General features: G+C 60.0%; 2 protein-coding genes and 1 long non-coding RNA gene across 7 annotated transcripts in view; 1 reads left to right on the forward strand and 2 right to left on the reverse strand.

Moving 5' to 3' along the window:
• The window catches only part of GSE1 (Gse1 coiled-coil protein), a 100,668-nt gene extending 86,799 nt beyond the window's left edge, over positions 1-13,869 (forward strand). The window contains exons 4-17 of one of the 4 annotated variants that reach the window (XM_048316683.1): positions 283-482; positions 1,893-2,074; positions 2,206-2,403; positions 2,601-2,792; positions 3,076-3,386; positions 3,736-4,060; positions 5,704-6,284; positions 6,854-6,966; positions 7,401-7,671; positions 7,792-7,899; positions 8,007-8,375; positions 10,006-10,284; positions 10,679-10,782; positions 13,146-13,869. In XM_048316683.1, coding sequence (XP_048172640.1) covers positions 283-482; positions 1,893-2,074; positions 2,206-2,403; positions 2,601-2,792; positions 3,076-3,386; positions 3,736-4,060; positions 5,704-6,284; positions 6,854-6,966; positions 7,401-7,671; positions 7,792-7,899; positions 8,007-8,375; positions 10,006-10,284; positions 10,679-10,782; positions 13,146-13,280 — 3,368 coding nt within the window. In that variant the 3' untranslated portion in view covers positions 13,281-13,869. Of the gene's footprint in view, positions 1-282; positions 483-1,892; positions 2,075-2,205; positions 2,404-2,600; positions 2,793-3,075; positions 3,387-3,735; positions 4,061-5,703; positions 6,285-6,853; positions 6,967-7,400; positions 7,672-7,776; positions 7,900-8,006; positions 8,376-10,005; positions 10,285-10,678; positions 10,783-13,145 lie in introns of all 4 variants that reach the window. The other 3 variants (XM_048316682.1, XM_048316684.1, XM_048316685.1) reach the window with 3 other exon arrangements.
• A 2,264-nt stretch (positions 13,870-16,133) lies between these two features.
• Positions 16,134-20,326, reverse strand: GINS2 (GINS complex subunit 2). Its single transcript, XM_048317084.1, has 5 exons — positions 20,121-20,326; positions 19,209-19,323; positions 18,417-18,516; positions 17,232-17,358; positions 16,134-16,765 (listed from the first exon to the last, which is right to left on the reverse strand). The coding sequence occupies exons 1-5, from the start codon at positions 20,208-20,210 to the stop codon at positions 16,640-16,642; spliced, it is 558 nt and encodes a 185-aa protein (XP_048173041.1). The 5' UTR covers positions 20,211-20,326; the 3' UTR covers positions 16,134-16,639.
• A 1,797-nt stretch (positions 20,327-22,123) lies between these two features.
• LOC125332106 lies at positions 22,124-25,946 on the reverse strand. Of its 2 annotated transcripts, none has more exons than XR_007206364.1 (3): positions 25,361-25,946; positions 23,889-24,012; positions 22,124-22,539 (listed from the first exon to the last, which is right to left on the reverse strand). It is a non-coding gene; the product is annotated as an uncharacterized LOC125332106 (long non-coding RNA). The 2 variants fall into 2 exon arrangements; XR_007206363.1 differs by having other exon boundaries at positions 23,889-23,977; positions 25,361-25,936.
• Positions 25,947-26,690: the final 744 nt, after the last annotated feature.

Raw genomic sequence — 26,690 nt, forward strand, 5'->3', positions numbered from 1 at the left:
GTTTAGCAGTCCCTGTTCAATGGCAGCAAGAGGCTGCCCCATCCCACCATGTTGGGTGGAGCCTTTGGCACCACTGGGAACCTCCCTTCTGGGATGGGAGGATGAGGGTCCAGCTTGGGGGTCTGGCAGGATGCTGACCACCCTGAATGCATCCCAGCGCCCCACCCCTGCTCCCTGCAGCGGGGCATCCTGTTGGGAATGGCTCCCACTCCTCCAGGGGGTGATTTCATCCCGTTAATGCTGTGTTCTCCTAACTTACTTCAGTTTTTGATTTAATTCCAGGGTCCTCACTGAGCAGCGAGTCGTCCCCGGTGTCCTCGCCGGCCACCAACCACAGCTCCCCCGCCAGCACGCCCAAGCGTGGCCCCATGGGCCCCATCATCGTGCCCCCGGGGGGGCACAGCGTGCCCAGCACGCCGCCCGTCGTCACCATCGCCCCCACCAAGACGGTCAACGGGGTCTGGAGGAGCGAGGGCAGACAGGTATGGCTGTGTTTGGGGGGAAGGATGGAGGGTATGGGGTGCCGTGCATGGCTCCCAAGGGATCACTGGGCTGCCCACATTTGGTCCCTTCCCCAAACTGGTGTGTCCCCGAGCTGCCGTTGTCACCGGGGCTGCCACCATCCCTGGGCTGCCATCGTCCCCTCACTGCCATCATCCCTGGGCTGCCATCGTCCCCTCACTGCCACCATCCCTGGGCTGCCATCCGGAGGGGAGCTCGAGGAAGGAGGAGGAGTGGAGGGGGGGGGCGGGTGGAGAGCAGCTAATTAAGAAGCATCGTTAGTGGTTCTCCTCTCCTCCGCATGCTACAAGCAGATTCCCGGGGGGATTATGCCACTTGGAAAGACTAATTAAACCACAAAGCGGAGAGCCGAGGGTAGGGGATGAGAAACGCCGGGGGCGGAACGGGGGAAAATAAATGGAGCCGCGATCCCCGGGATCTCGGAGGGGTGCGTGGGATGTCCGGGTGCTCCCCAGCGCGGTGTCACCCCCGTGTCACCCCCGTGTCCCCCCCTGGAGTGGGGGTTAACCGAGTGCGGTGATTGTCTGGCAGAGCCGCGCTCGCAGCGTGGTGCCCGGGACGGGAGGTGATTAGAGCAGAGCCTGGCACGCACAGCGAGCTCAGGGGGGACACCGCACCCTTCGTGGTGACCTTGGGGCTGCCCCTGCCCTGGCCCTGCCCTGGATGGGCTGGGATGGGGTGGGGAGGGATGCCCACACGGCGTGGGGGATGCTGTGGGTGCCGCCATCCTCATCCTCCTGAGCTGCTAAACGGAGAAGGCGCAATGAAAAATGATAATATTTAAACCTAAACGAGCCTTGCTGGGGGTCACCCCACTAATTGTCAGATCCTGTGGGGTCTCCTGTCGCCCCAAGCGGTTCCCCCTTGCCAGGGAGTGACCTTCATCCTGACACCAGGGCTGGAAGCTGATGGAAAGCGGCTGAGGCCCTGAGGGCGGGTGCTGATGCCGGGGGGTGCTGGGGGGGTTGTGGGCTGACCGCTGGGTTATGGCCCTTATCAAAGGCCAGCTGGATTTCCCCCAGCCGTGTCATTCCTGCCCAGATGATTAATAGCTCTGGAGAACAAAGCGGCCATAAATCTCTGGGCAGGTAATGGGTGTCTTGCCCTCAGCTCTGCCCCAGCTCCAGCACCTCCTTTCCCACTGGGGCCCCACTGCTGTAGCCTCCCAGACCCTCCCACCTCTCCAGCTGCCCTTCCAAAGCCTGGATGCAGGAGATGCTCTGCTGGATGCATCCTCTCCTGGGTACTGGTGCCAGGCAGGGCAGGCTGGGGACCTACCGAGGGTCTCGGGGTGGGGACACAGCAGGGATTCCCCATCTCCTGCCATCCCCTAATGCCCATCTTGGCATTCCTGCCCCTTTGCCTCCCAGCAGGAAGCAGGGTCGCGAGGCAGCAGCAGCAGCGCCGGCCGCGAGCGCCTCATCTCGGAGCCCCCCCTGACGCAGGAGAAAGCAGGGGGTCCCACTGTGCCCTCCCACCTCCTGGGGACACCCTACTCCTTCGGGCTGCCCCCCAGCTCTGTGGTCCAGGACTCCCGCTTCCCGCCTCTCAAGTGAGTCTGCTCGGAATGGACGAGGGGGTTGCAGGATGTGGGTGTGCCCTTCGAGCTCTGGTCCCACCTGGGGGAGGTGACATCTCCCCACGGGGACAGTGAGGGATGGTGACCATCTCCTTGCCCCCCAGCCTGCAGCGGCCCGTGCACCACGTGGTGCCTCCCAGCGCGGTGACCGAGGATTACCTGCGGAGCTTCCGTCCCTACCACACGGCCGAGGATCTCCGCATGTCCTCCCTGCCGCCCCTTGGCCTCGACCCGGCCACTGCCGCCGCCTACTACCACCCCAGCTACCTGACACATCACCCCTTCCCTCATCCTGCCTTCAGGTGGGCACCTCTGAGCCTTGGGATCCCTGGGAGTTGCTGCTGGATGAGCTTTGGGGTCTGGGGAGGTGGGAGCATGATCCACTGAGGGCGTTTTGGAGCTCTCCATCCCTTTCTCCCAGTGGAAGGCAGTCCCCATCCGGCTCCTGGGAGGGGAACTGGGGGCTTCTTTGCCTGTCTGAGCATCCCTGTTTTCCCAGGATGGATGAGTCGTACTGCCTGTCGGCACTGCGGTCCCCCTTCTACCCGCTGCCAGCGCCGGGCTCGCTGCCCCCCCTGCACCCCTCGGCCATGCACCTGCACCTCTCGGGGGTCCGGTACCCCCCCGAGCTCTCCCACTCCTCCCTCTCTGCCCTGCAGTCCGAGCGCATCTCCAGCCTTGCTGCCGAGAGGTACGGAAGGGCTGATGGATGGTGGGGGGCATGGATGGGGCGCTCCAGGGGATGCTGACAGAGGACCAGGGGTGGTGTTGGGGTGCTCTATGATTGCTGGTAAGTGAGTAGGGATTTGGGAGTGCTCCAGAGGATGCTGGCAGGTGCCCAGGAATTGTTTGGGGGTGCTCTGGAGGTTCAGGGGTGTTCCAGGGGATGATGAGAGGCATGCAGGGTTGATTTCAGAGGTGCTCCAAGGGGGATGTTTGGGGTTGGTGCTTTTCTTTTTGGCTTTTCTCCGCAGGCTGCAGATGGACGAGGAGCTGCGGCAGAGGGAGCGGGAGCGGGAGAAGGAGCGGGAGCGAGAAGCCGACCGGGAGCGGGAGAAGGAGCGGGAGCGGGAGCGGGAGCGTGAGAAGGAGCTGGAGCGCGAGCGGGAGAAGGAGCGGGAACGGGAGCTGGAGAGGCAGCGGGAGCGTGCCCGGGAGAAGGAGCTGAGCATGGTGAAAGCCATGGAGGGGCCCTTCCTCCCCGTGGCGGAGCTGCACGGGCTGCGGGGGCACCCGGCCGAGGAGCGGGGCAAGCCGGTGGAGCCGCTGGCGCCCGGCAGAGCAGGTAACGCCCACCTTCCACAGCTTGCCTTGGTCCCTGTCCCCTCCAGATGGCAAAGCCAAGGGGGTCTGTGGCCCCGGGAGATGGCTGGGGACGGGGACGGGCTGTCCTGGCTGCCAGCTCTCTTTGCCAGGAGCCCAGCTGCAGCAGCTCGGAGCGGCGGCGCGGTGCCGGTGCCATCTGACTCGGGCCGGGGTGGCACCGTGCCCGGTGCATGCCGGGCAGCTGGGCTGGCAGCGAGTGGGCAGCCCCCTGTGCTGAGCTCTGACCAGTGGCTGCCCCAGGGATGCTCACCCCAAAACACCCTCCCTCTCCCACACCCTGACTCTCCGTCACCCCTTTCCCAACGCAGACAAACTCAAGGACTCGGTGCTGCCCACGCCGAAGCCCATCCAGCACCCTCTGCACCCGCCACCGGGCTCCCACCACCCCGTGCCCAGCCTCATCCCCAACCACAGCGTGTTCCCGCTGCCCGGGAGCAGCGCGGCCACGGCGCTGCTCATCCACCGCACCAACGAGGAGGAGAAGTGGCTGGCCCGGCAGCGCCGGCTGCGCCAGGAGAAGGAGGATCGGCAGTCCCAAGTCTCGGAGTTCCGGCAACAAGTGCTGGAGCAGCACCTGGACATAGGGCGTGCCCCAAGCCAAGCTGAGCCCGAGCACCGGCCCGAGCACCCCAGGTAGGGATGGTGCCAGCCCTGCTCCAGGGATGGAACTTTCCCCCAAAACTGAGCTGCATTTTCCTGTGTCGCAGCTGTCCTTGCTGGAATATCTGTAGCTGAAGCTGGATAGGGACTTTGGACAAGGGAAAGGAGTGATAGGACAGGGGAAATGTCTTTAAATGGAAAGAGGGCAGGGTTAGATGGGATATTGGGAAGGAATTGTTCCCTGGGAGGGTGGGGAGGCCCTGCACAGGGTGCCCAGAGAAGCTGTGGCTGCCTTATCCCTGGAAGTGGTCAAAGCCAGATTGGACAGGGCTTGGAGCAACCTGGTCTAGTGGAAGCTGTCCCTGCCCATGGCAGGGGGTGGAATGGGGTGACCTCTGAGGTCCCCTCATCCCACACCATTCCATGATGCCATGATATGATGATCTATAGGATTTTTCCCCCAACCTGTGTCTGTGCCCACCCCGTTACCCAGCTCTGCCCCCATCAGGTATCCATCACCCCACGGCCGTGCCCCTCACACATCCCACGAGCCGAAGCTGCAGTGCCTGGCCGGTGCCAGTGGGTTCCTGCCACGCGGTGCCAGCCAGGCCGGCTGTGCTGGCAGCACCCGGCGTTCCCGGTGCCCGACATCTGTGCGGCGGCAGGCGCCGAGCCCAGGAGGTGGCCGAGGGCCAGCGGCAAGTGGCCAGGTGCTGCCCAGCCACCGGCACCGCTAATTGTAGCTCCCCCCTCCCGGGCAGTGGGGCCGGGCAGTGGTGGATGCCTCGTTTGGGGGGCACCTGCACAGAGCCGGGTGGTTTGGGGGGCAGCAGAGCGTGCCCACACCCCCGGATTGATTGACAGGGGCTTGCTCGCCCCCGTGGCTGAGCACTTAAGCGGTGCAGGCTCATCCAGCCAGCTCTGCCGCCTGCTCCCTTTGTTATTTTTGGGTATCCAGGGGATTAGCGCGGCTCATCGAGGATAATAAGGAGCGGATCACAGGGCGGCACAAAGGCAAGCGCCCGCCGCAGGCTCCCTTCCCCATCCGCTCCTCCCACCCCAAACCGGAGAGGAGACAGCAAGGTCACCCCGGAACACCTGCAGCCGGGGTTGTTTCATCCCCATCCTTTTCCAGCATCCAGCGGGGCGGGAGAGGGATGGATCCTGGGGGGCAGGCGGTGCTCCTCGCCGGCGGTGGCACGACGGCGGCACCGGGCTGAGCTCGCTGCTCCGTGCGCGGAGCTCGGGGGCGCTGGAGTGGAAACGTGTTAAATGCACAGCTTGGGCACATGAAATATTTATCCCGCTAACGGGCTGGCTCCGGCTCCGGCTGGCGGAGGAGGGCTGCACCGGGGCACTGCCCTCGCCACGGGGCTGTGCCAGGGCTGGTGGCTCTCTTGTCCCCACACAGGGGTCAAGGCTGGGGTCTCCAGCTCCGGTGCTCCTGGGGTGCAGCCACATCTCTGCCCAACCCACACATGCACAGCCTTAACTCTGCCCCCATGCTCAGGCTGGTGGCAGGGAGGGGAGAAGCACGGCAGTGCCACGTGCACAAACCCCTCTGGGTGTTCCTGACAGGCACGTTTCTCCCCAAAATCCCCCAGTGCTGGAGCGCTGCCAGCTCTCCGCTGGCAGTGCCAGCTCCTCACCTCTCCGGTGCTCTCCTCTCCCTGCAGGTTGGGATCGAGCCGCCACGAGCCGAGCAGCCGGGAGCCGGGGCAGCACTTTGGCGGGCCCCCACCCCTCATCTCCCCCAAGCCCCAGCACCACCCTGTCACCACGTCCCTCTGGAACCCCGTCTCGCTGATGGAGAGCCCCCCCGACCCTCCCCGGCGCCTCCCTGAGCCCCACGCCCTCCACAGCCACCCGGCACCCTTCGAGCCCAGCCGCCAGGGCATCCCGCTGGTGAAGGTGGAGAGGGTCTTCTGCCCGGAGAAGCTGGAGGAGGGGCCGAGGAAGAGGGATGCTCTGGAGAAATACCCCCCGGGACGGGAGCCCGGCGCCCCGGAGCACGGGGCCTTCACCCACACCCCCTTCCTAGCTGAGCTGGAAAAGTCCACTCAGAGCATCCTGAGCCAGCAGAGAGCCCCGGCCACCCCGTTCCCCGAGGCCACCAAGCCCAGTTCGCCCTACCGGGCCCCCCAGCCCCGCGCCCAGGACCCCATGTACATCTACGACGAGTTTGTGCAGCAGCACCGCAGGCTGGTCAGCAAACTGGACCTGGAGGAGCGCCGGCGGCGGGAGGCCCGCGAGAAAGGTGAGGGAGCGGGGATTTCCCCCCGGCACCGGGACCTGGCCGGGGGTCTCCCGGGAATGCCGACATTCCCGCATCCGAGCGGTTCGGTAAACCCTGCGCTCCAGACGTGCCCCATTAATAAATGATGAACTGGAGCTAATAAGAGGGTTTTAAATATTGATGGGGTTGCTGGAGTGGGGATGAGAACAGCAGTGAGGAGGAGATGGAGAGCTTGGAGGGGGCTGGCATTGCTGTCCCCACTCCTTTGGGGTGGGGGCTCAGCCACAGCCTCCCCAGGCTGTGTCCCATTGACCCCCCGCCACCCATGCCACTGCCATGCCAAGAGGATACACAGGGGTGGGTGATGCCCTCCGAGGTCCCACAGCTGCTGGAGAAGGGACAGGGCTCTGTTGGGTTGCACCCCGCACCCTGCTGGGCCCCCCACTGGATCCCCATCTCTCCTCTCTGACATCCCACCCTGAGGCACCCCCATCCCCAGTGGGGTTCTCCTGTGTCCCCGAAGATTCCCGGGGGTCCCAGCAGGTTCCCAAGGTGTCCCCAGCCTCACGCCAACCTCTCCCCATCCCCAGGGTACTACTATGACCTGGATGACTCCTGTGACGACAGCGACGAGGAGGAGGTGCGGGCCCATCTCCGCTGCGTGGCTGAGCAGCCCCCGCTGAAGCTGGACACGTCCTCTGAGGTACTGATGGCACTCCCTGTCCCCTCCCTGTCCCCTGCTGTCCCCTGGGGGAGCAGCCCCTCCTTTACACCCGTTCCCAGTGCTCAGAGCAGCCACCATCCCCAGACATCTGCAAAGGCACTGGGGGATGAGGGATGGGGATGGCGAGGATGGGGATGGATATGGGTGATGGAGGTGGGGATGGAAACAGGGATTGGGGTAAGGATGGGGATTGGAATGGGAATGGGGGTGGGATGAGGATGGGGATGGAGATGGGAACAGGAATGAAGATGGGGATGAGAGGAATGGAGATGAGAATGGGGCTGGGAATGGGAATGGAGATGGGGACTGCAACAGGGATGAGGATGGGAACAGGAATGAAGATGAGGATGGGAATGGGGATGAGAATGGGGATGGGGGATGACCCTGCTCTGCTCTCCCCATGGTCGCCCCAGAAGCTGGAGTTCCTGCAGCTCTTCGGCCTCACCACGCAGCAGCAGAAGGAGGAACTGCTGAGCCAGAAGCGGCGCAAGCGGCGGCGGATGCTGCGGGAGCGGAGCCCCTCTCCGCCCACGGTGCAGAACAAGCGCCGCACGCCCTCCCCGCGCCTCCCGCTCTCCACCCGCTACAGCCCCGACGAGATGAACAACAGCCCCAACTTCGAGGAGAAGAAGCGCTTCCTCACCATCTTCAACCTCACGCACATCAGCGCCGAGAAGAGGAAAGGTAACAGCCATGGCCCGCGCACGCTCGGCTTTGGGGGTGCCCTGGGGGGGTCCTGCCTGGGGCCCTGAGCTTGCTCTGCTGAGCAGAGGCTACACTAAACCTCAGCTTCCCATGCCGCAGACAAGGAGAAGCTGGTGGAGATGCTCCAGGCCATGAAGCAGAAGACCACGCCGGCCGCCGTGGTGGTGAAGAGCTCCCCGCGGGACAGCCCCGGTGCCCCCAGCACCGGTAAGCGCCCCAGGTCCTTCCCTGGGTCTCGGGATGGGGGGCACGGCTTTGCCTTGAGGGACGCACGGAGTCCTGGCTGTGTCCAACTGCTGCTCCTCTTCCCAAAGAGCCGCCGGTGCCGCCGCTCCTGCTGGACCTGGATAAACCCGTGGGCATCGCCGTGTCCGTGCCAGAGGTGCCGAAGGCGGCGGAAGCGTCCAGGTTAGAGCAGCTGAGAGCCCAGGAGCCACCGAGGCCCAAGGAGTCGGGCACGGCACCGGAGAAGCCCCGGCTGAGTGATGGGCACCCCGGGAAGAAGGCTCTGAGCATCCTCAGCTACGTCAGGGGTCCCCTCCCCAAGGACATCCCGGTGCCGCTGTCCCACAGCATGAACGGCAAGAGCAAGCCCTGGGAACCCTTCATTGCCGAGGAGTTTGCCCACCAGTTCCACGAGTCGGTGCTGCAGTCCACGCAGAAGGCTCTGCAGAAGCACAAAGGTAATGGGGATTTGTTGGGAATTCGTGTTTTAAAGTCGCTTTAAGAATCACCAGCAAAAGTACCAGCAAAACCAGGCTTAGAGTAAAACCAGCATCACAGCAAAGCTCGTCGGCAAGGTTCGCTCCCCTGTTTATTAAGTGGTTAAAGCACTCCGAAAAAAGCAAACAGAAATCCAGCGTCAATAAATAAACCCCAAATAATCCATGTGGGGGCTGGAGGAGGGGGAAACAAAAGGATAGGAAAGGGGGAGGACAAAAAGCAGTATGGAAGATCCTCGTGTTGAGTCACAAGTTCAGAACAGACCCCTGTGCTAAACTGAGCCTGGACTTGAGCAACGGGCTATGTTTAAAGGGCCAACAGCACTTAACTTAGACTTAACAGCACTTAACAGCATTTAAACTTAACTTAAACTTGATTGATAAGTTAAACAATTTAGCAGAGGAGTCATACAGAATTCACACACAACAGTAACTTCCTCCCAGGCCTAACTTAGCAATCTGAGGTACTTTAGAATCCAGGAGAGTAAGATTCCCAGGGTATTTGCTATGGCGTGTTCACCCTCACACATGGACAGAAAGAGTCTGTACAAGGTACCTGTGAAAATTCCCCTGGAATTCAGTGAAATGCTCGCTTTGGATGCCTTTCCATCTGCTCAGTGAGTGAAGTGTTGAGCTTTGAGGAGTGGAGGATCAGCTCAGGATCTGCTGTGGTTCAGGGATCCTCCAAGTGCAGGAAATGTGAGAATTCCCTGGCTCTGAGAGGGAATTTGCTGGTCCCAGCCCACTGTGGTCCAGGAGAGCTCCTGGAGTCTCACTCAGGGACTTTGTAGGGCTTTAGTCACAGGAATTTTCCACCCTGGCCCCAGTTCAGGTCAGTGACTCTCTGTGGAAGTTTGATAACAAAATGATGATCCCACTTGGGTTGTTCAGGCCAGGAAGAGAAGTTTTGAAGGCTGTTCATTACACAGGAGCTCGTTAGGCAGCAGCAGTGCCTGGGGTAAGCAGACAGGGTTTGTGATAAGCTCCAGAGGAGCTGAGTCCAGGTGCTGCTCATCAAGGCCAAGGCCTAACGAGCATTTCCCAGCTCATGCTGTGAGGGGGGACACAGCGCCACAAATCCCAGAATCCCAGAATCACTGTGGTTGGGAAGGACTTCCAAGGTCGAGTCCAACCTGTGGCCGATCCCCACCTTGTCACCCAGACCAGAGCCACATCCAGCCATTCCTGAACTGGTGGGGACTCCACTGCCTCTCTGGGCAGCCCATTCCAGTGGGCATTGCTATCAAGAAATTCTCCCTGATGTCCAGGAAAATAAGCAGGGATGCAGGAAGCTGGCTGGATACTGGGATATCACCCCCTTGTCCTCCCACTGGGGTTTGGCACTGGCAACCTCGTCGCTGGAGCATCCCATGAGCTCATTGCTGAAGCTAAAAATTAGGGATAACACAGCTCCAAAGCCTCCAAACCCATTCAGCTGAGTGATTGAGATAGCTAAAACGACTCCAGCGCACAGGGAGTGACAAAAACCCCCAGAAGATGCTGTAACCCCCCAAAACATCCATGAAGGGTAGAATTAATGCCTTGAAGGGGCCGTGGGGAGCAGGCAGGGGCTGACTGTGGCTGCCCACAGGGGGGACGGCGGCGCTGACGGCGGAGCAGAACCACAAACTGGACGCCTCCATCCACTACAACATCCCCGAGCTGCAGGCGTCCACCCGCCTGGCCGGGCCCCCGCACAACGGCACAGCCGAGGGGCCGCTCCGGCCACTGCCCGCCCTGCCCCGGGACTCCGCCTCTGAGGAGGAGGAAGAGGAGGAGGAGGAGGAGGAGGAAGAGGAGGAAGATTACCCCAGGCCCAAGTGGCAAGGGATCGAGGCAATTTTTGCAGCTTACCAGGAACATATAGAAGGTAGGGGGTGTGGGGGGGTTGGGCAGGGAGGGTAAAATGCCACTTGGTGCTTTGTTTTCCCTTGGGAGCGTGTCACTGGTTCCTGCTGGGATGGGCTGGGGAAGCACTGGGGGTTCTCCAGCACTGCAGGAGCAGCATGAAAGCAGCAGGCACTGTTGTTGTTTTTGCAAAAACGGATGCATGCATGAGAAATTGGTGTGCTCAGAGCTGCCCAGCATCCTCCCAGTGGCACTTGGAGGTTCCTCACAGGCAGTGCCAGGGTTGGGAATGCTCTGGGATGCTGGGGGCAATCACTGCTGGCTGGGCAGAGCCTCGAGCAGGGCTGGCACCCTCTGTGGGTGGCGCAGGGAGCCGGAGGAGCCGGTGCTCAGCCCCTGTCCTTTGGATGTTGCAGAACAAAACCTGGAGCGCCAGGTGCTGCAGACACAGTGCCGGCGGCTGGAGGCCCAGCACTACACCCTGAGCCTGACGGCCGAGCAGCTGTCACACAGCATGGCGGTGAGTGGGGACGGGCACCCACCCCTGGGCACCCCATCCCCTGGACACCCCATCCCCTGGGCACCCCATCCCCTGGGCACCCCATCCCCTGGGCACCCATCCCCTGGACACCCATCCCCTGGGCACCTCATCCCCTGGACACCCCATCTCCTGGACACCCCATCCCCTGGGCACCCAGCCTGCCTGGGATCTGACCTCAAGGCACCCAACTTCCCCAGAGCACACCCGTGTGCCTCCATTGCACCCATCCTGTGCAGTGCCCATTCCCTGCAGTGCCCATCCCTGTAGTTCCCCATTCCCTGCTGTATCCCAAACGCTGCAGTGCCCATTCCTTGCCTCCCATCCTATTCCCCCACTATTTCCCAGGCACCCAAATCCCCTATGAGAGCATCCAGGCGAGCTCAGCATCCCAAAAGGGATCCCATTCCTTGCAGTGCCCATTCCCCTTCACTGCCCATTCCCCTTCACTGCCCATCCCCTCACTGCCCATCCCCGCACTGCCCATTCCCCTTCACTGCCCATCCCCTCACTGCCCATCCCCTCACTGCCCATCCCTGCACTGCCCATCCCCTGCACTGCCCGTCCCTTCACTGCCCATTCCCCTTCACTGCCCATCCCCTCACTGCCCATCCCCGCACTGCCCATCCCCTTCACTGCCCATCCCCTCACTGCCCATCCCCTTCACTGCCCATCCCCGCACTGCCCATCCCCGCACTGCCCATCCCCTCACTGCCCATCCCCTTCACTGCCCATCCCCTTCACTGCCCATCCCTTCACTGCCCCTCCCCTCACTGCCCATCCCCTTCACTGCCCATCCCCTCACTGCCCATCCCTGCACTGCCCATCCCCGCACTGCCCATCCCCGCACTGCCCATCCCCGCACTGCCCATCCCCTCACTGCCCATCCCCTTCACTGCCCATCCCCTTCACTGCCCATCCCTGCACTGCCCATCCCCGCACTGCCCATCCCCTCGCTGCCCATCCCCTTCACTGCCCATCCCCGCACTGCCCATCCCCGCACTGCCCATCCCCTCGCTGCCCATCCCCTTCACTGCCCATCCCTGCACTGCCCATCCCCTGCACTGCCCGTCCCTTCACTGCCCATTCCCCTTCACTGCCCATCCCCTCACTGCCCATCCCCTTCACTGCCCATCCCCGCACTGCCCATCCCCTCACTGCCCATCCCCGCACTGCCCATCCCCTCGCTGCCCATCCCCTTCACTGCCCATTCCCCTTCACTGCCCATCCCCTCGCTGCCCATCCCCTTCACTGCCCATCCCCTCGCTGCCCATCCCCTTCACTGCCCATTCCCCTTCACTGCCCATCCCCTCGCTGCCCATCCCCTTCACTGCCCATTCCCCTTCACTGCCCATCCCCGCACTGCCCATCCCCTTCACTGCCCATCCCCGCACTGCCCATCCCCTCACTGCCCATCCCCGCACTGCCCATCCCTTCACTGCCCATCCCCTCACTGCCCATCCCCTCACTGCCCATCCCCTGCACTGCCCATTCCCCTTCACTGCCCATCCCCTCACTGCCCATCCCTTCACTGCCCATCCCCTCACTGCCCATCCCCTCACTGCCCATCCCCTCACTGCCCATCCCCTGCACTGCCCATTCCCCTTCACTGCCCATCCCCTCACTGCCCATCCCTGCACTGCCCATCCCCGCACTGCCCATCCCCTTCACTGCCCATCCCCTCACTGCCCATCCCCGCACTGCCCATCCCCTGCACTGCCCATTCCCCTTCACTGCCCATCCCCTCACTGCCCATCCCCTCACTGCCCATCCCCTGCACTGCCCGTCCCTTCACTGCCCATTCCCCTTCACTGCCCATTCCCCTTCACTGCCCATCCCCGCACTGCCCATCCCCTTCACTGCCCATCCCCTTCACTGCCCATCCCCTCACTGCCCATCCCCGCACTGCCCATCCCCGCACTGCCCATCCCCTCACTGCCCATCCCCGCACTGCCCATTCCCCTTCACTGCCCATCCCCGCACTGCCCATCCCCTTCACTGCCCATCCCCTTCACTGCCCATCCCCTCACTGCCCATCCCCGCACTGCCCATCCCCGCACTGCCCATCCCCTCACTGCCCATTCCCCTTCACTGCCCATTCCCCTTCACTGCCCATCCCCGCACTGCCCATCTCCGCACTGCCCATCCCCTCACTGCCCATCCCCGCACTGCCCATCCCCGCACTGCCCATCTCCGCACTGCCCATCCCCGCACTGCCCATCCCCGCACTGCCCATCCCCTCACTGCCCATCCCTGCAGCACCCTCACCCTATTCCCCCACTATTGCCCCACTCCACGAGCTGTCTGGTGCCCGCTGACCGTTCCCATTCCCTGGCTGCCCGCAGGAGCTGAGGACCCAGAAGCAGAAGATGGTGTCGGAGCGGGAGCGCCTGCAAGCCGAGCTGGATCACCTGCGGAAGTGCCTTGCCTTGCCTGCAATGCAGTGGTCTAGGGGTTATTTCAAGGGGTATCCCAGGTGACGCTCCTTGGGCCAGGCCGAACATATAGTCTAGAAATAATAATCTATTTTATTACCTTGAATATTTAATATTTTTCACTGGGAGGTTTGAAGCTAAAAAAATAAAATTAAAAAAAAAAAAAACCCAAACAAAAACAAACAAAACACCACGACAACAACAATGACAAACCATTAATAATGAAAGGAGGAAAACAAACAAACAAACAAACAAAAAAAAGAGAAATAAATAAATGGAGAATGTGCCATGCATGAAGCAAACAGGAGCCGGGAGGAGCCGGGAGCCCATCCCATGGCCAGCAGCCCACGGCATGTCCCCTCCTGTCCCCTCCTCCGGGGGCCACGGCGCTGAAGCCCCACCCCCCCTCCACCCACCCACACTTTATAACTCTCATTTTTGTTGGTTCTTTGATTTTTTTTCTAAAAAAAAAAAAAAGAAAAAAGACAATGAAAGACTCCACCGACAACACTAAACCCAGGCGGGGCCCCAGGGGCCGGGTGCTGCCAGATCCCGCTCCCGGCACGGCACCCCCAGCCCAGGGTTTCCCCTGGAAATGCACTTGGCTATCAAAAAATAAAGTCAATAAACTGGTTGAAGGTCCCTTTTTGTTCCTGGTCGGCGGGGAAGGGGCAGGGATACGCGTGGGGTCACTTTGTCACCCCGGCTTTGGGACTGAGCAGGCGGGGAAGGAAAAAAAAAGAAAAAAGGTGCTTCAGCCTTGTACTGTGTATATATATTAAAAAACAACAAAGTTTTGTATGTTTTTATTGCTTTAATTATTGTTATAAAAAGCTTGCCTTTTTTTTTAAGATGTTTCTGCTTTTTGTTTTTTCCTTTTCCACCCCCCCTGCCCCCCCCTTTCTCCCTCCCTGTTTTTATTTCCTTTCCAGTTTGGTTTTTTGGCAAAAGGATGAACTCACTTTTTGTGTTTGTACTGCTGCTGGTCGGGCCAGAAAAGATACTGAAGTGTTTTAAAAAGAATCTAAACCCAGGAAACATAAATCCCCTTTTCCACTGGGACAGGCCCTGTCCCACCATCAGTCCCTTGGGAAGCTGAACCTTTCCATCCTCCTGTGGTTTGTTTTTTTTATTTTTACCCTTTTTCTTTGCTTTCTGGGGCTCTTTTTGCTCAAGCTGGGTTGTCGTGGGTGTCATGATGCTGGGTGGTGTCTGAGCCTTGCCCAGGCTCCATCTGCCAAAGGAAAAATCCCAAAAAATTGTGCTGAGAGGGTGGAGGGTTGGGGGTGGGTGGCACTGGGGTGTCCTTGTCACCCCCCAAAAAATACCAAGACAATCAGAGTGGCTCTAAGGCAGTTTGGGCACAGGGAGAGGGGGCCCTGTGGGGTCTCCTGGTGGCACCTCGGGGACAATCCAGGTGGAGCTGTGCCCGCAGGTGGGCAGGGATGTCCTGGTGCCACCAGGCTGTGGTGACAGGGTCAGGCTCGGTGCCATTTGCAGCCAGTTTCTAAAAACCCCATTGCGTGCCCCGCCTCCCCCCGGGGGGAAGGGGAAGGGGGGAGCCTTTTTTTTTTTTTTTTATTGTTATTTTTGAATTATTTATTAGAAATTGTTCTTAATTCGCCACGAGACCAGCTCACATCTCCGGCAAAAGGTGACCTCTGCTTCCTGCTTTAAATTCCCTCGTTGCACAGGCAAAGAAAAGCATTAACCCCCCCTCCCCATGCCCCCCCCTTGCTCCCTGCTCTCTCATTGGCTTCACTAAATAAAAAAAAAAAATTAAAAAAAAAAAAAAAAAAAAAAAAAAAAAAAAAAAAAAGCTGGGCAAGATTAAAAAGCAAAATGCCCTTGTGACAGAAATTAGTTTAATCTGTTTTAAATCCCCAATTGCCTCGCCAGCCTCTGGCCTCGCCGCTGCCAACTCCGGGCTTCGCAGGGAATTTTAACACGGCAAAATATGCTCGTTGCTCCACTCTGTTCCCTGCCTGTGTGCCGTGGCAGAGGGAGGGGGAAGAAGCCAGGGATGGAAAATCATTGGCAATTTATCCCTCGCCGCGCTGAGGAGCCCGGCTGGGGTGCAGCCTCGCTTTGTAGCAGCTCCCGTGCTGACTTTCCCTCCTCACCAGCCCGGATTCAGGGTTTTTGGACCAATTTTCCCCCCCCTCCGGGGTTGTGGTGAGCATTTGTGTCCATGCAGAATTTCTGGAGCGGCTGTGACAGAGCCTGGAAGGGCTGGGAGGAAAGAGAGGAAGGCAGAGCCTGCTGGGGACAGGTTGGATGCTGTGAAAGAAAACAAAACAACCCAAAAAAGGAGAAAAACCCAACCCTAAACATGTTCAAAGTGTACTTGTCAGAATTAATTGTAATGTAATATATTATTTGTTGAATGTAGTAATTAGGTATTTATGAATATATCGCTGTAATTCCTGAAAACATCCCCAAAAAAAACCCCAAACCCAAAATAAACTCTTCCACAACGACGGCAAGGAATCCTTTCTCCACCGCTGCCGCCGCCGGCGTTGGGAACGCAGCGCTGCTCCGAGCATCCCCAGCCCTGCTCCGAGCATTGCCGGCAGCTCCTTGCCTCATTCCTGCCATCATTCCCGCTGTGCCAGCCCTTCGGGGCGCAGCCCAGGCAGGCAGGCCACAGATGGCAGCGGGAGCCTGGCCCAGCTGCTCGGGGAAGGGCAGCGCTGGCAGCCTGGCACCCTCGGGCGCCAGGAATAATTACAGCTGCCATCAGCACAGCCCGGCTCCAGCCAGAGCCCGCCTGGATCCTGCCCTGGATGCCGCCTGGATCCTGCCCTTGCCTGTCGCTCTGCCGCAGGGAAACGGGGCCGGAGCCAAAGGAGAGCTGCAGGATTTTCCAAGCATTGTTTAACCCGTGCCGGTGGCACAGCCCAGCATTAATTCGATGCCGTTCTTCAGCTGCAGTTATTTTTTATTATCGTTACGGATTTTTTTGTTACAGTTTCAGATTGAAACCCCAACTATTACAAAAATAAAGAGGGATGATAGGATGGTATTTCCCCACAGCTTGGGATCTGAGGGGGAAAACCATTTTCTTTTGTCCTTCTCCAAAGAGCAGATGGATCTGCCTCCCACCTGATCTCCCCAGCAGACACCTCATTGCCGGCACATCTTCCCTTTTTTTTTTTTCTTTTTTCCCAAAGCTCTGAGAAAATCCATGGAAGCACCGCCTCGAAATTTATGCCTTTCAAGGCAGCGTGTGGCCTGTGCTGCCCTCAGAAGTTCCCTCGCTGAAGTACAACCCGAGAGATCCGCCCAGCGAGTCACCGCCTGCACCGAGGCTCTGGGGATGCTCGGGAGCAATTCCCACCCGGCCCCGAGGGAATACTGAGGGCTGGGCTGGCCGGGTGAAGCAGCTCCTTCCCAGCTCCCTCTCAGAAATCCTGGGAGTGGGAGCTCTCGCCAGGCTGGAGGTTAGTCCGGAGCTTGTACATGTGATCCAAGGCTTGGGTAAGGAAAGTCCCGGTGGTGTTGATCTCCATCAGGGTTAAGTTATCCAGCTAAAAGGGGGAATAACAGGATCTGGGAAGACAAGGCACTCAGGAAGCAGCTCACAGCCCACAGTTCCCTTTAGTGACATCCCAAAGGACCGATGCAGCTGCCACCCCTGTCAAGAGAAGCACCCAAGCACCATTTCAAGCATCATTCCCCATCCCTGGAAGTGCTCAAGGACAAGCTGGATGGGCTTTGGAGCTGCCTGTTCTAACGGAAGGTGTGGAACAGGGGTGGAGTGAGACCTTTAAGACCCAACCCAAACCATTCCATGACTCCCTGCTTCCCACAAAGCACAGGGAGCCGCCCCCGGCCCGCAAGGCACGGGTCCAACCCACGGCTCCAGCACCCCGGTGACGCACCCACCACCCAGGACAAGCATGCCCCAGAGCCAGCCTCTTCCCAGCAGCTCATTCCTCATCCCTCAGCACCCCCAGGGCAGCTGGATCCCCCCGGGATGAGGTCCTGGCACACCTTGGCGTGAGCCTCCTGCTGCCGCACGAAGCTGTCCGCGGACAGCCGCAGCTTGGCCATGCGCGTGTCCCACGTGTCCTTCACCAGCGTCCGGATCTCGTCCGCCCTGGGGATGTTGTCAGAGGCACTGGGACAGGGAAAGGCAAGGCAGGATCAGAGCAGGCTGTGAGGGATGTGTGGTTATGCCACTGAGTGGTGGTGTCACCGTCTCACCCCCCACCCCGAGGCGCTTGCAGGACAGTTTGCTAAAAACCTGCGACTGCACATTAAAATCCTCTCTGCTCCTCGTGCTGCTAGGATTTCTGGGATGGCTCCTTTCCCCAGGAATGCTCAGCTCCAACGCAGCAGCTGGTTGTCGCTAGAATCCTTCTGCTCTTTAATTGCCCAGCTGGTACGAGGCACACAGAGGGCCCCTAACCCGGCCAAAGTCACGGCCAGCCGAGAATCCAAGAGCTCAGGCACGCTGAAATCCCCGGCTCGGGGCTCCCAGGGCTCCATCAGGGAGAATTAAGCTGGAAGGGCTGTGCCACATCGCCCCATTAAGGCCATTCAGCGCTGCCATAAGGACCCCGGGATGTGATCGATGCGCACGGACAGAGCTGTCAGGGTTGCTGGAGCGTGCTGGGAAGGAGCAGCACGCCAGGAGCCTCCTCTCCAGAGGAAAAGCCAGAGCTGGAATGCCCACCCTGCTTAATCGAGGGCTTAAAGTCAGCAGAGCCCTCGCCGAGACAAATACCAGCCAGCACATTTTACAAGTGAAATGCCTCAGCAGGCAGGAGCTCAGGCTCGGAATATCCCCGGCCTCCTGCTTCCCAGGCTGAGGGAAGAGGAGCTTTCCTCCTGAAGGGGAGCCAAGCAAGAAGCCTGCAGGCTTTAGGCTGCTGAACAGATTGCAGCCGTGGAACGTGCTGCGGATCCTCCGGGCCTCCACGCCGAGCTGCTGCTCAATAAAGCGGCACAGCCCCAAATACAAGGCCACGGAACAAGCAACCCCCCCAAGTTCCTGAAAGGCACAGTTACCACGAGGGAAGTGCTGCTGTGAAATCTTGGCAGGCTGAGGGATAAACCTCCCTTCACTCTCCCTGTCCCCACCGCCCTGCGGGGCTGCTGCCAAGCAAAGCCTGAAAAATCGTCTGTGCTCACGAGTAGTGGGGTGGAAAACGGGCCAGCTCAGCTCCTACTCACTAGTTCAGCAGCAGCTTGGTGAGTTCCATGTAGTAGGGGCTGGGCATCGGAGTGAAGGTGTCCTTTTTGCGCTCCTGATCCCGGATTTCCTCCAGTTTCCCTAAAATAAAACCGGGGATGCTCAGGTGTTGCCAGGCTTTCAGTGCTCTGGGTGTGTTTTTGGCCCTGCCTGGGAAAACCCACATTGTTTCTGTAGGATCAGCTCAGTGCCCAAGCCTCAAATGTTATGAGGGCAGAGAAAGGCTCCTGTGAGGAGGCACACAAGAGACAGGGATGCCTCCAAGGTCTCCCTCCTCACAGAGCATCATCCAGAGGTTTTCCCAGGGAATTAGTGACAGCATGAGAGGAATGGCCTCAATTTTTGCCAGGGGAGGCTCAAGTTGGACATCAGGGAGAATTTCTCGACTGAATGGGTAAAATAAACATTGGAAGGGGCTGCCCACAGAGGTTTGGAGTGCCCATCCCAGGAGGTGTCCAAGGAATAAATGGATGTGGCTCTCAGTGCTCTGGGCTGGGGACAAGGTGGGGATTGGTCACAGGTTGGACTTGATGATCTTGGAGGGCCTTTCCAACCTAAAAAATTCTGGGATTCTGTGAGCCAAGGTCCCCAAAGCTCCCTCTGAACAAGTAAATAAAGCATTCCAGTGGTGGAACATGAGACCCTTCTCTCTCCCTTGCTTTGTGTTTTTGAGTTAAGCTCCCCACTAATGGTGAAAAACGGATTATTTTCAATTTCATGTTTCCACTGCACCCACTGAAGGCCAGAGCTGAATCCAGAGCCTCCATCCTCACCAACATCCATCCATTCTGGGGGAATGAGCCGGCACTTCTGCCTCTGCTTCAGATTAATGGCCAACCACACAGGCACTTCCACCGGCAAACCAGGATTGAAGGGACCCAGATCTCCCTGGAAAACAAATCAAGGATGAGAGGAGGGCAGCATCCAGGGCTCGGACTGCACAGAACTTGTCTGCTAATGTGGTGTGAGTTTCCAGAAGATTTGGAAAAGCCTGAGCCAAAAAGATCCTGCATTTCCTCCTCTCACTTCCCAGAATTCTTGCTCTCAGACTTCTCCTCATCTCCCTCGAGAAGCAATAACCAACGGTTCCCGTGCATTTTCTATTTCGAGGTGTTTCACAGGAGTCACAGCCACAAATTCCATCTCCCTGGATGTGCAGTCTCTGGACCCACGCCAAGGGCTCCCAGAGGCTCCCCAGGTTCTGGTCAGCACCCAGGACAGCCGGACACTCCCGGCCCGAGTTCAGGGGCTGCACAAATCCCCAAAAATATGAGGACAGCCCAGTCCCCTCCCAAACCTCCCGGGGGCTGCAGTGCCTCTTCTCCCAAACCGGTCCCCCCTCTGCTTGTCACCCCCCAACCCCTTAATCCCTCCCAAATCCAGCCCGATCCTCCCCCATGATCCCCATCTCCTCCCCGTGTTCCCAAACACCCCAGACCCATCCGAATCCCGCCAGCTCCCGCACCTCAGTCCCAATCCCTTTAACCCAATTCTCCACACCGAATCCCCCGTCCCGGCCTCAAGACCCACCCAGACCCTGCCCTGCCCCATAATCCCCCCAAACTTGTCCTGGGTCACCCCAAGCTGTGTCCCCAAGCCCCCAGGCCACCCCAGCCCCTGTCCCTGCCCAGCCTCTCCCGGAGCCCCCTCAGCCCAGCCCAGGCCCGGCCCCCGGCCCCGCCAACCCCGATGAGGTGAATCCGGTCGAGGCTGAAGTTGGGCACGATCGTCACCAGCTCCTTCTCGGCCAGGAACTCCACCTCGGCTGGCTCCATGGACCCGGAGGGGACCGAACCGGGATCAGACCGGGATGGAACCGGGACCGAACCGGGATCGAACCGGGATCAGACCGGGGTGGGACAGGGCCGGAACCGGGGCGGGGCCAGGGCCGAGTCGGCCGCGCGCCCTCACTCCCTATTGGCTGCGCAGCCCCCAGGCCCCGCCCACCGCGCCCCGCTCCCACTGCCCCGCGCGTTTTCGCGGTCCTCGCGAGGAGGCGGGGCCCGGCGCGGAGCCGCGCGCTCTGATTGGCTATCCCCTGCTGTTGCTGCGGCGCACGTCTCTCTGATTGGCTGTCCTTTCGCGCGGCGCGCTCCGGCCGCGGCCCCGCGGGGGGAGGTCCGGGTCGGGGCACGGGGACCAATCGCGGCGCTCCCCGCTGGCTCTCGGCCAATCAGCGCTCGGCACTTGTTGCCGGGGCCCCGCGGGAGTGGCGGCGGCCGTCGGTGCTGCCCCCTGGCGGGGACGCGCGCGGGTGGCTCGGCCGTGCTGGGTGACCCGGGCTGAGGGCGAGTGACCCCGGCCGTGCGTGGCTGTCCCTGGGCCGTACCCAGACCCCGGCAGCTGCCCTCCCGTGCATGCACCAGCAGCAGCGTCCGTCTGTCTGTTCAGTGGCCCCTGTGCAGACACCCACGCTCGGGCACCTGCCGTCACCCACCTGTCCCTTTCCTCTGTTCCCTATCCATCCATCCATCCATCCCCATCCATCCTTCAATCTACACATCTACCCACTCCGCTATTCACCCACCCATCCATCTGTCTAACCACCTATCCACTCCTCCATCACTCATCCATGCTTCCATCTAACCACCCACCTATCCATCCATCCATCCATCCATCCACCCACTCATCCATCCACCCAGACAGTCATCCTTTCACCCATCCATGCCTGCATCCACATTTCCACCCCGCCATCCATCCATGCTTCCATCCGTCCAGCCACACCTCCTTCCCTCATCCACTCCATCCATCCATCCATCCATCCATCCATCCATCCATCCATCCATCCATCCCTCCATCCATCCATCCATCCCTCCATCCATCCATCCATCCATCCCTCCATCCATCCATCCATCCATCCATCCATCCAATCATCCATCCATCCATCCCTCCCTCCCTCCATCCATCCATCCATCCATCCCTCCCTCCTTCCATCCATCCATCCATCCCTCCATCCATCCATCCATCCCTCCATCCATCCATCCATCCATCCATCCATCCATCCATCCATCTATCCATCCATCCACACCCAGCCCAGCCAAGTGGCTTCTGGATGATTTGGGGGGGCTGCATCCCATTTGCAAGTCCCCATGGAAACACCCCCCACCAGACAAATCCACCTCTCCCCAATCCCTCTCCCAAACCACCTCGGGCTCAGCCCTGGAGCCATCCATAGAGCAACCACGACGCTTGGGATGAGCGTTACCCCCAGAATGGGTGGGAGCCAAGCCTTGGGGACCCCCCAGCCCACCCCCCGCCATGGGTGGCACGAGGAGGGTCCCCGAGCCCCCGTTCCCGGAGCAGCCCCCGGTGCCACCGGCACGTGCCGGGCGCTCCAGGAACGTCTCCCCCACGCTGCGCCTCCCCTCGCGTGTCTTTTGCCATCTGCTGCTGTCATTAAAAAATTAAATTTCCATCTGCTTTCACACTCCCGCCTCTCCCGCCGGCTCCGGGTGCTGCCGCTCTCCGGGAAGCATCGCCCCCGGCTCCCTCCCGGGATGCGGTCGATCCGGCGGGATGCAGGTGACGCCGAGTTCATTTTCCCGCTGCTGTTTGCTGAGATGGCTTCTTCAATCCCGCGTGGAGAGTTGGGGGGCCCCACTTTTGGCCACCCGTGGGCACGATGGCTGCTCCGTTTTGGGGGCACAACCCAACCCCCCGCCCCCCACGCTGACACAAAAACTGGGGGTGCGGAACCCCAGGGGTTTTATTCATCGGGGGGGGGGGGGGGGATCCCCCTCCCTGGTGCTGTTAGGAAAAGGGACAAAACGCAGTCCCTGTTGTCCAAACCCACCCGCGTGGGTGCTCCGTGTGTCCCTGCGGAGCTCCCGCGGAGCCGCGTCCGGCCGAGCCGCATCCTCCAGGCTGCGGCTCCATCGCGGCCGAGCGGGGACAGGTCCTGCCGGGCTGGCTGTCCCCGTGTCCCCGCTCAGCACTGGCTGCAGGGTGACGGGCCCTCGCCGCGCCGCCCCTCGCGGGACAGCGTGGTCCCCGTGGGCGTGGGCGGCGTGACGATGATGGAGGGCACGTGCAGGTGCTTCTGTCCCGAGGACACCGTCAGGGTCCCGTCGCCGCCGTTCCCGCTGCTCACACACATCTTCAAGCCTGGGGAAATTTGGGGGGGTAAAAGGGGGATAAAAAGTGAATGGGGCACCAGGCTACAGCATCCCCACATCCCCGCCCTCCTCTGTGTCAACCCTCTAGGAGCCACTGGAGAATCCACAGCATCCTCACATCTCCTCCCCTGGATCCACCTTGGATTTTGGGGGGTTTCATAGGTGGATTCCCCCCCCGCCTCCCCCGACCACCTGCCCAGCCCACCCCCCTGAGGGGAGCAGATCGCTTTAATCTGCTTTTTTAATCAGGAGAAAAGCCCCGCGCAGCACAGGCAGCATCCAGGGAGGTTTCAGCTCTTCCCAAGCAGGAAAATGCCTGGAGGGGACAGACACTGATATTTTTAATCTCTTTTTAATTAAGGATAAAGCCCTGCCTTATGTAAGGGAGCTGCAAAAGGGGGAGGGTCTTTTCTTTTATTCCAGACTCCAAGCCTGTCAGAGGGGTCTGGAGACATGGGGGAATATTCTGGGGCTCTGTCCTGGGTTTGGGGCAGGATTGGGATTCCCTGGCTGCCTGCTTCCCCTTCTCAGTCATCCTGTGTTGGACTGGGGGGGTTGTGGGACTTCCAAACACCCCAGACCACCCCATCCCAGCATCCCTGATGCAGAGAGGGAGCAGAGCTCATTTTTGGGTGATGCATCCAACTCCATGCCCATCACAACCAGAATCCCACAGAATCTGGTCTTGGGAAAAGCCAGGGAAGAGGCAGCCCTGCATCTGGGAGAGGGATACTCATTAAGGCCCATCCCTAACGACCCCAAGGGTGATTAGCAGGAGTCAGTGGGATGCAGAGCTAATGGGAGAGGCGATATCCAGCCTTCGCCCTGCGAGGCCAGGAGCATTAAAAGCTCCCACTTTCCCCTTGTGCAGACATCCCTGACGCCATTCCTGGCCTAAATCCATTAAGAAAATGAAAGTTGGGGAAGAAGCTCCTGGTTGGAGTATCTCTGGGGAGAATGGAGCAGTGAGAGATGCTTGGGGTTGGCCTGGAGGCCGGGAGCCGGGACCCTGGCTCTGGGCTGAGCCCATGCATCCCATCCATGTGTCCCATCCATGCTGGCCCTTTCCCATGTCCACCTGATTTCTTGAGGGATGTCATTAATCCATGGATTCTCCAGAGCAAAGGGTGTAGGACAAGCACAGGACTGAGAAAATACGCCTGGGAAAATCCTCTCCGGGCTGATCCAGGTGCAACAGGTCACCCGTGGGACTTCCAAAATTCCACCACATTCCCAAACTGCACCAACCCCGCCCACACCTAAAGCTCCTCCAGGTACAGCCACCCTTCAGGTGCCTTCAGAGAGCAGGAACACCCCAACCCCCTACCCCAAACTCACCTTTCAGGCAGGATAACTTGAGCCCCATGTTTTCATCCTCTCAGCAGGATCCAGCTCTCCAGCTCCGCCGCCGGCCCTCGCCGCTGGCGCTGAGGAAGAGAGGCGAGGGTTGAGGGAAGAGATCCTGGGAAGGAGGAAGGAGCAGGAGCTAAAAGCTCACATCTCTCCGTGCCTGGCTTATCTACCAGAGCCCGGGCACCACAGGAAACGCGGCTGCTCGCTCACAAAACCACGAGTGATGATGTCATGGCGCTTCAGTGACTCAATCTCATCCCAGGAGGTTCAGGAAGAACTTTTTGGGAGGGTGGAGAAGGAGCCTGTTGCTGGGTGAGGGGTCCCATCCCAGCTTCTCTGCTCCTGGGGTCTGGGCTGGAAGTATTTTGGGATGAGAAGGTCGTGAGCAGGAGGAATTGGGTTGGTTTTAGGTTGGTTCTTGCAGAGAAAGCCCCGAGTCCACACTCAGGAAATAGAGGGATGCTCCTGGGGCTGCCTCCCTCGGGCTGAGCTGGAGCAGCTGCCGGGATGCACTGCTGGAATTCACATCATCCCGCTCCTCTCGGGCATCCCTGATGTCTTGAGAGCTTTTGGATGGATGATTCCCGCTGTGGGACATCGTTTTTTTTTAAGATGCTGAAATTTTTTCTGCGAAAAAGGTCCCTTTACTGGGAAATCTTCACCCCTCCTCCCACAGCTGCTGGGAAAAGCTTATTGGGATGAGGGTCAGTGACTCATTTTGGCTCCTCCAAGCTCTGGGCCGCACAGAGAGCCAAGGAAAGCCTCTGCTCCCCCTGCCTGACCTCTGCCTTTCCAAGAAGCCCTTAGGTGGGTCGGCAGCCGCCAGCAAGGGGAAGTGAAAATTTGCTATTTCTGCTTTGAATTCTGCATTTTTATCAGTTCCTCAGGTGCAGCCTGAGCTGTGACCCTCCCCCAGGGCTGGGGAGTGGAGTCCTCCCCAGGACCTCACTTTGCAGCTCTCCTGGAGGCTGCCCAAATAGCAAGAAATCTGTTTTGAGGCAAATCCTGTGGGTTTTGGCACCCACTGGTGGCTCACACTACTCAGGAACAGAGGAGGGTCATGCTGGGGACACCCAGCTCCAGACACAGGGGGGTCTCCTCTGGGATCTGATCCTTTGGGATCTGATCCTCTGGGATCAGCCAAACCCTTGCAGGACACAGCAGCCCCCTCTCCGTCGCTGAGGGCCAGGCTCCAGCACCAGAGTTTGGGTAGAGAATTCCCCCTGTGAGCATTCCAGCGGCATTCCTGGTGCTTCCCGCTGGGGCTCCAGCTTCGCTCCCGTGTGCCAGCTACCAGGCCAAAGAAACGTTTGCATCCCGACGAGTTCACGCTCCAAAAACCCCCAGACACTCATCGCAGGCGTCACTGGAGCGGGGACCGAGCTGCCCGGGCAGGGGGGACACTCAGGGAAGGGGAAAAGGGGACAAAGCCCGGGCTCCGAGGGGGTGGCACTTACCCGGTGCCCGGAGAGGCGATGCCCGCGGTCGCATCCCACCTCCCACCGCACCCGGCTGCTCCTGGATGCCAGAGGCTGGGAGAAGGGGTCCCTTAGGAGCAGCCGTGCCCTGCGAGGAGGGCGGGAGGAGGTGGCAGCCGGCCGGCTTTGGCTTTGGCTTTGGCGAGATCGGTTCGGAAGCTGGTTAATCAGGTTAGCGGAGCCCCGGCTCCTCCCATCCAGCCCCCACTCCAGCCCCATCCATGCCCAGCAAAGCCCTTGGGTGATGAGGAAACGCTGCTTTACTCTCAGCCCGCTGCACAAGCCAGTTCAGAGCTGAGAGAGAGTGAGGAAGGAGTGCCCTCGGCTGCAGGCAAAGCCCCCGGGCATCCAACATCCCTACAAACAGCCAGAGGGCTACCAAGTGCCTGGAAAGGCAAGTGCCAGTTTGGTATAAGGGTCCACACCCAGCTCTGGCAAAACCCATCGCCATCTCTGAGCTCCTGCTGTCAAGAGCCAACAACCTCTGGGAGCACCTCCACCTTCGCCAGCTGCCAGAAAGGATCTTTTCCCCTTCCCAGCCCCAAAGCCAGCCTGGCAGCGGGAACAGCAGCCGGCAGCAGCGGGTTCCTCACCATTCCCAGGATGAGCGCTCCGGGTCGGGTCCCACCCCGCTGGGAGGATGCCCGGGAGGAGGCTGTGCCTCCGGAGCAGCCGCCTTCGCCTGCATTAGCAGCAGCCAGAGGCTTTTCCATGTTCCCCCTCCTCCGCAATTAAGAGGCGAGGCCCCGCGCCGGCTCCTTTTCAGCCGGAGCTGAAAGGCAGCGGTTCAAATGCAGGGCGCCGGCCTGCGGGGAACGCCGGCCGCACATTAAACACCCCCCGGCTGCGGCAGCGAGGGAAGGGAAGGGAAGGGAAGCTCGGAACTTCACCCAGGGATCGGGAGCGAACTGATCCCAGGAGTTTGGGAGGTCTCCGGTGGGATCAGAGCCCCACCAAGCCTGGCCGGGATGGGCATGAAGGGCAGCAGGGAGTGGAAAAGGGTGGTTTTGCTCCTCTTTCTGCTGGTTTGGTCCCGCCACATCTGATGAAAATCACAAATCTGGGAAGAGCTGATTTCCTTCCTGATGTGACTCCTTCGATTTGTCAAATAACGGAGTTACTGCGAAGCTCCAGGAGCGGGGAGGGTGGCACCGGGGCAAGGCTGCAGCTCCAGCTGCAGGCACAGTCCTGGGCAGAGATGTTTGCAACCCACAGCTCCTTTGTTTTCCCCAGAAAACAGACAAATTTACTGCTTTATGTAGATTTTTTCCCTGTTTAACCACAAAGTCCAAGAGTTAAAGGACAAAGT

The sequence above is a fragment of the Corvus hawaiiensis genome, chromosome 12 (assembly GCF_020740725.1).
Source record: "Corvus hawaiiensis isolate bCorHaw1 chromosome 12, bCorHaw1.pri.cur, whole genome shotgun sequence".
In the NCBI taxonomy this organism is placed as follows: domain Eukaryota; kingdom Metazoa; phylum Chordata; class Aves; order Passeriformes; family Corvidae; genus Corvus; species Corvus hawaiiensis.

Bases quoted from the DNA above. Each gene is read 5' to 3' on its own strand.
- GINS2 (XM_048317084.1), bottom strand. From the start codon at position 20,210: ATGGAGCCAGCCGAGGTGGAGTTCCTGGCCGAGAAGGAGCTGGTGACG. The intron at 19,324-20,120 runs GTTGGCGGGGCC...TTTGTTTTCCAG, and splicing joins ACCGGATTCACCTCATCGGG to GGAGATCTGGGTCCCTTCAA. The intron at 17,359-18,416 runs GTGAGTAGGAGC...TCCCTGTCCCAG, and splicing joins ACCAAGCTGCTGCTGAACTA to TGCCTCTGACAACATCCCCA.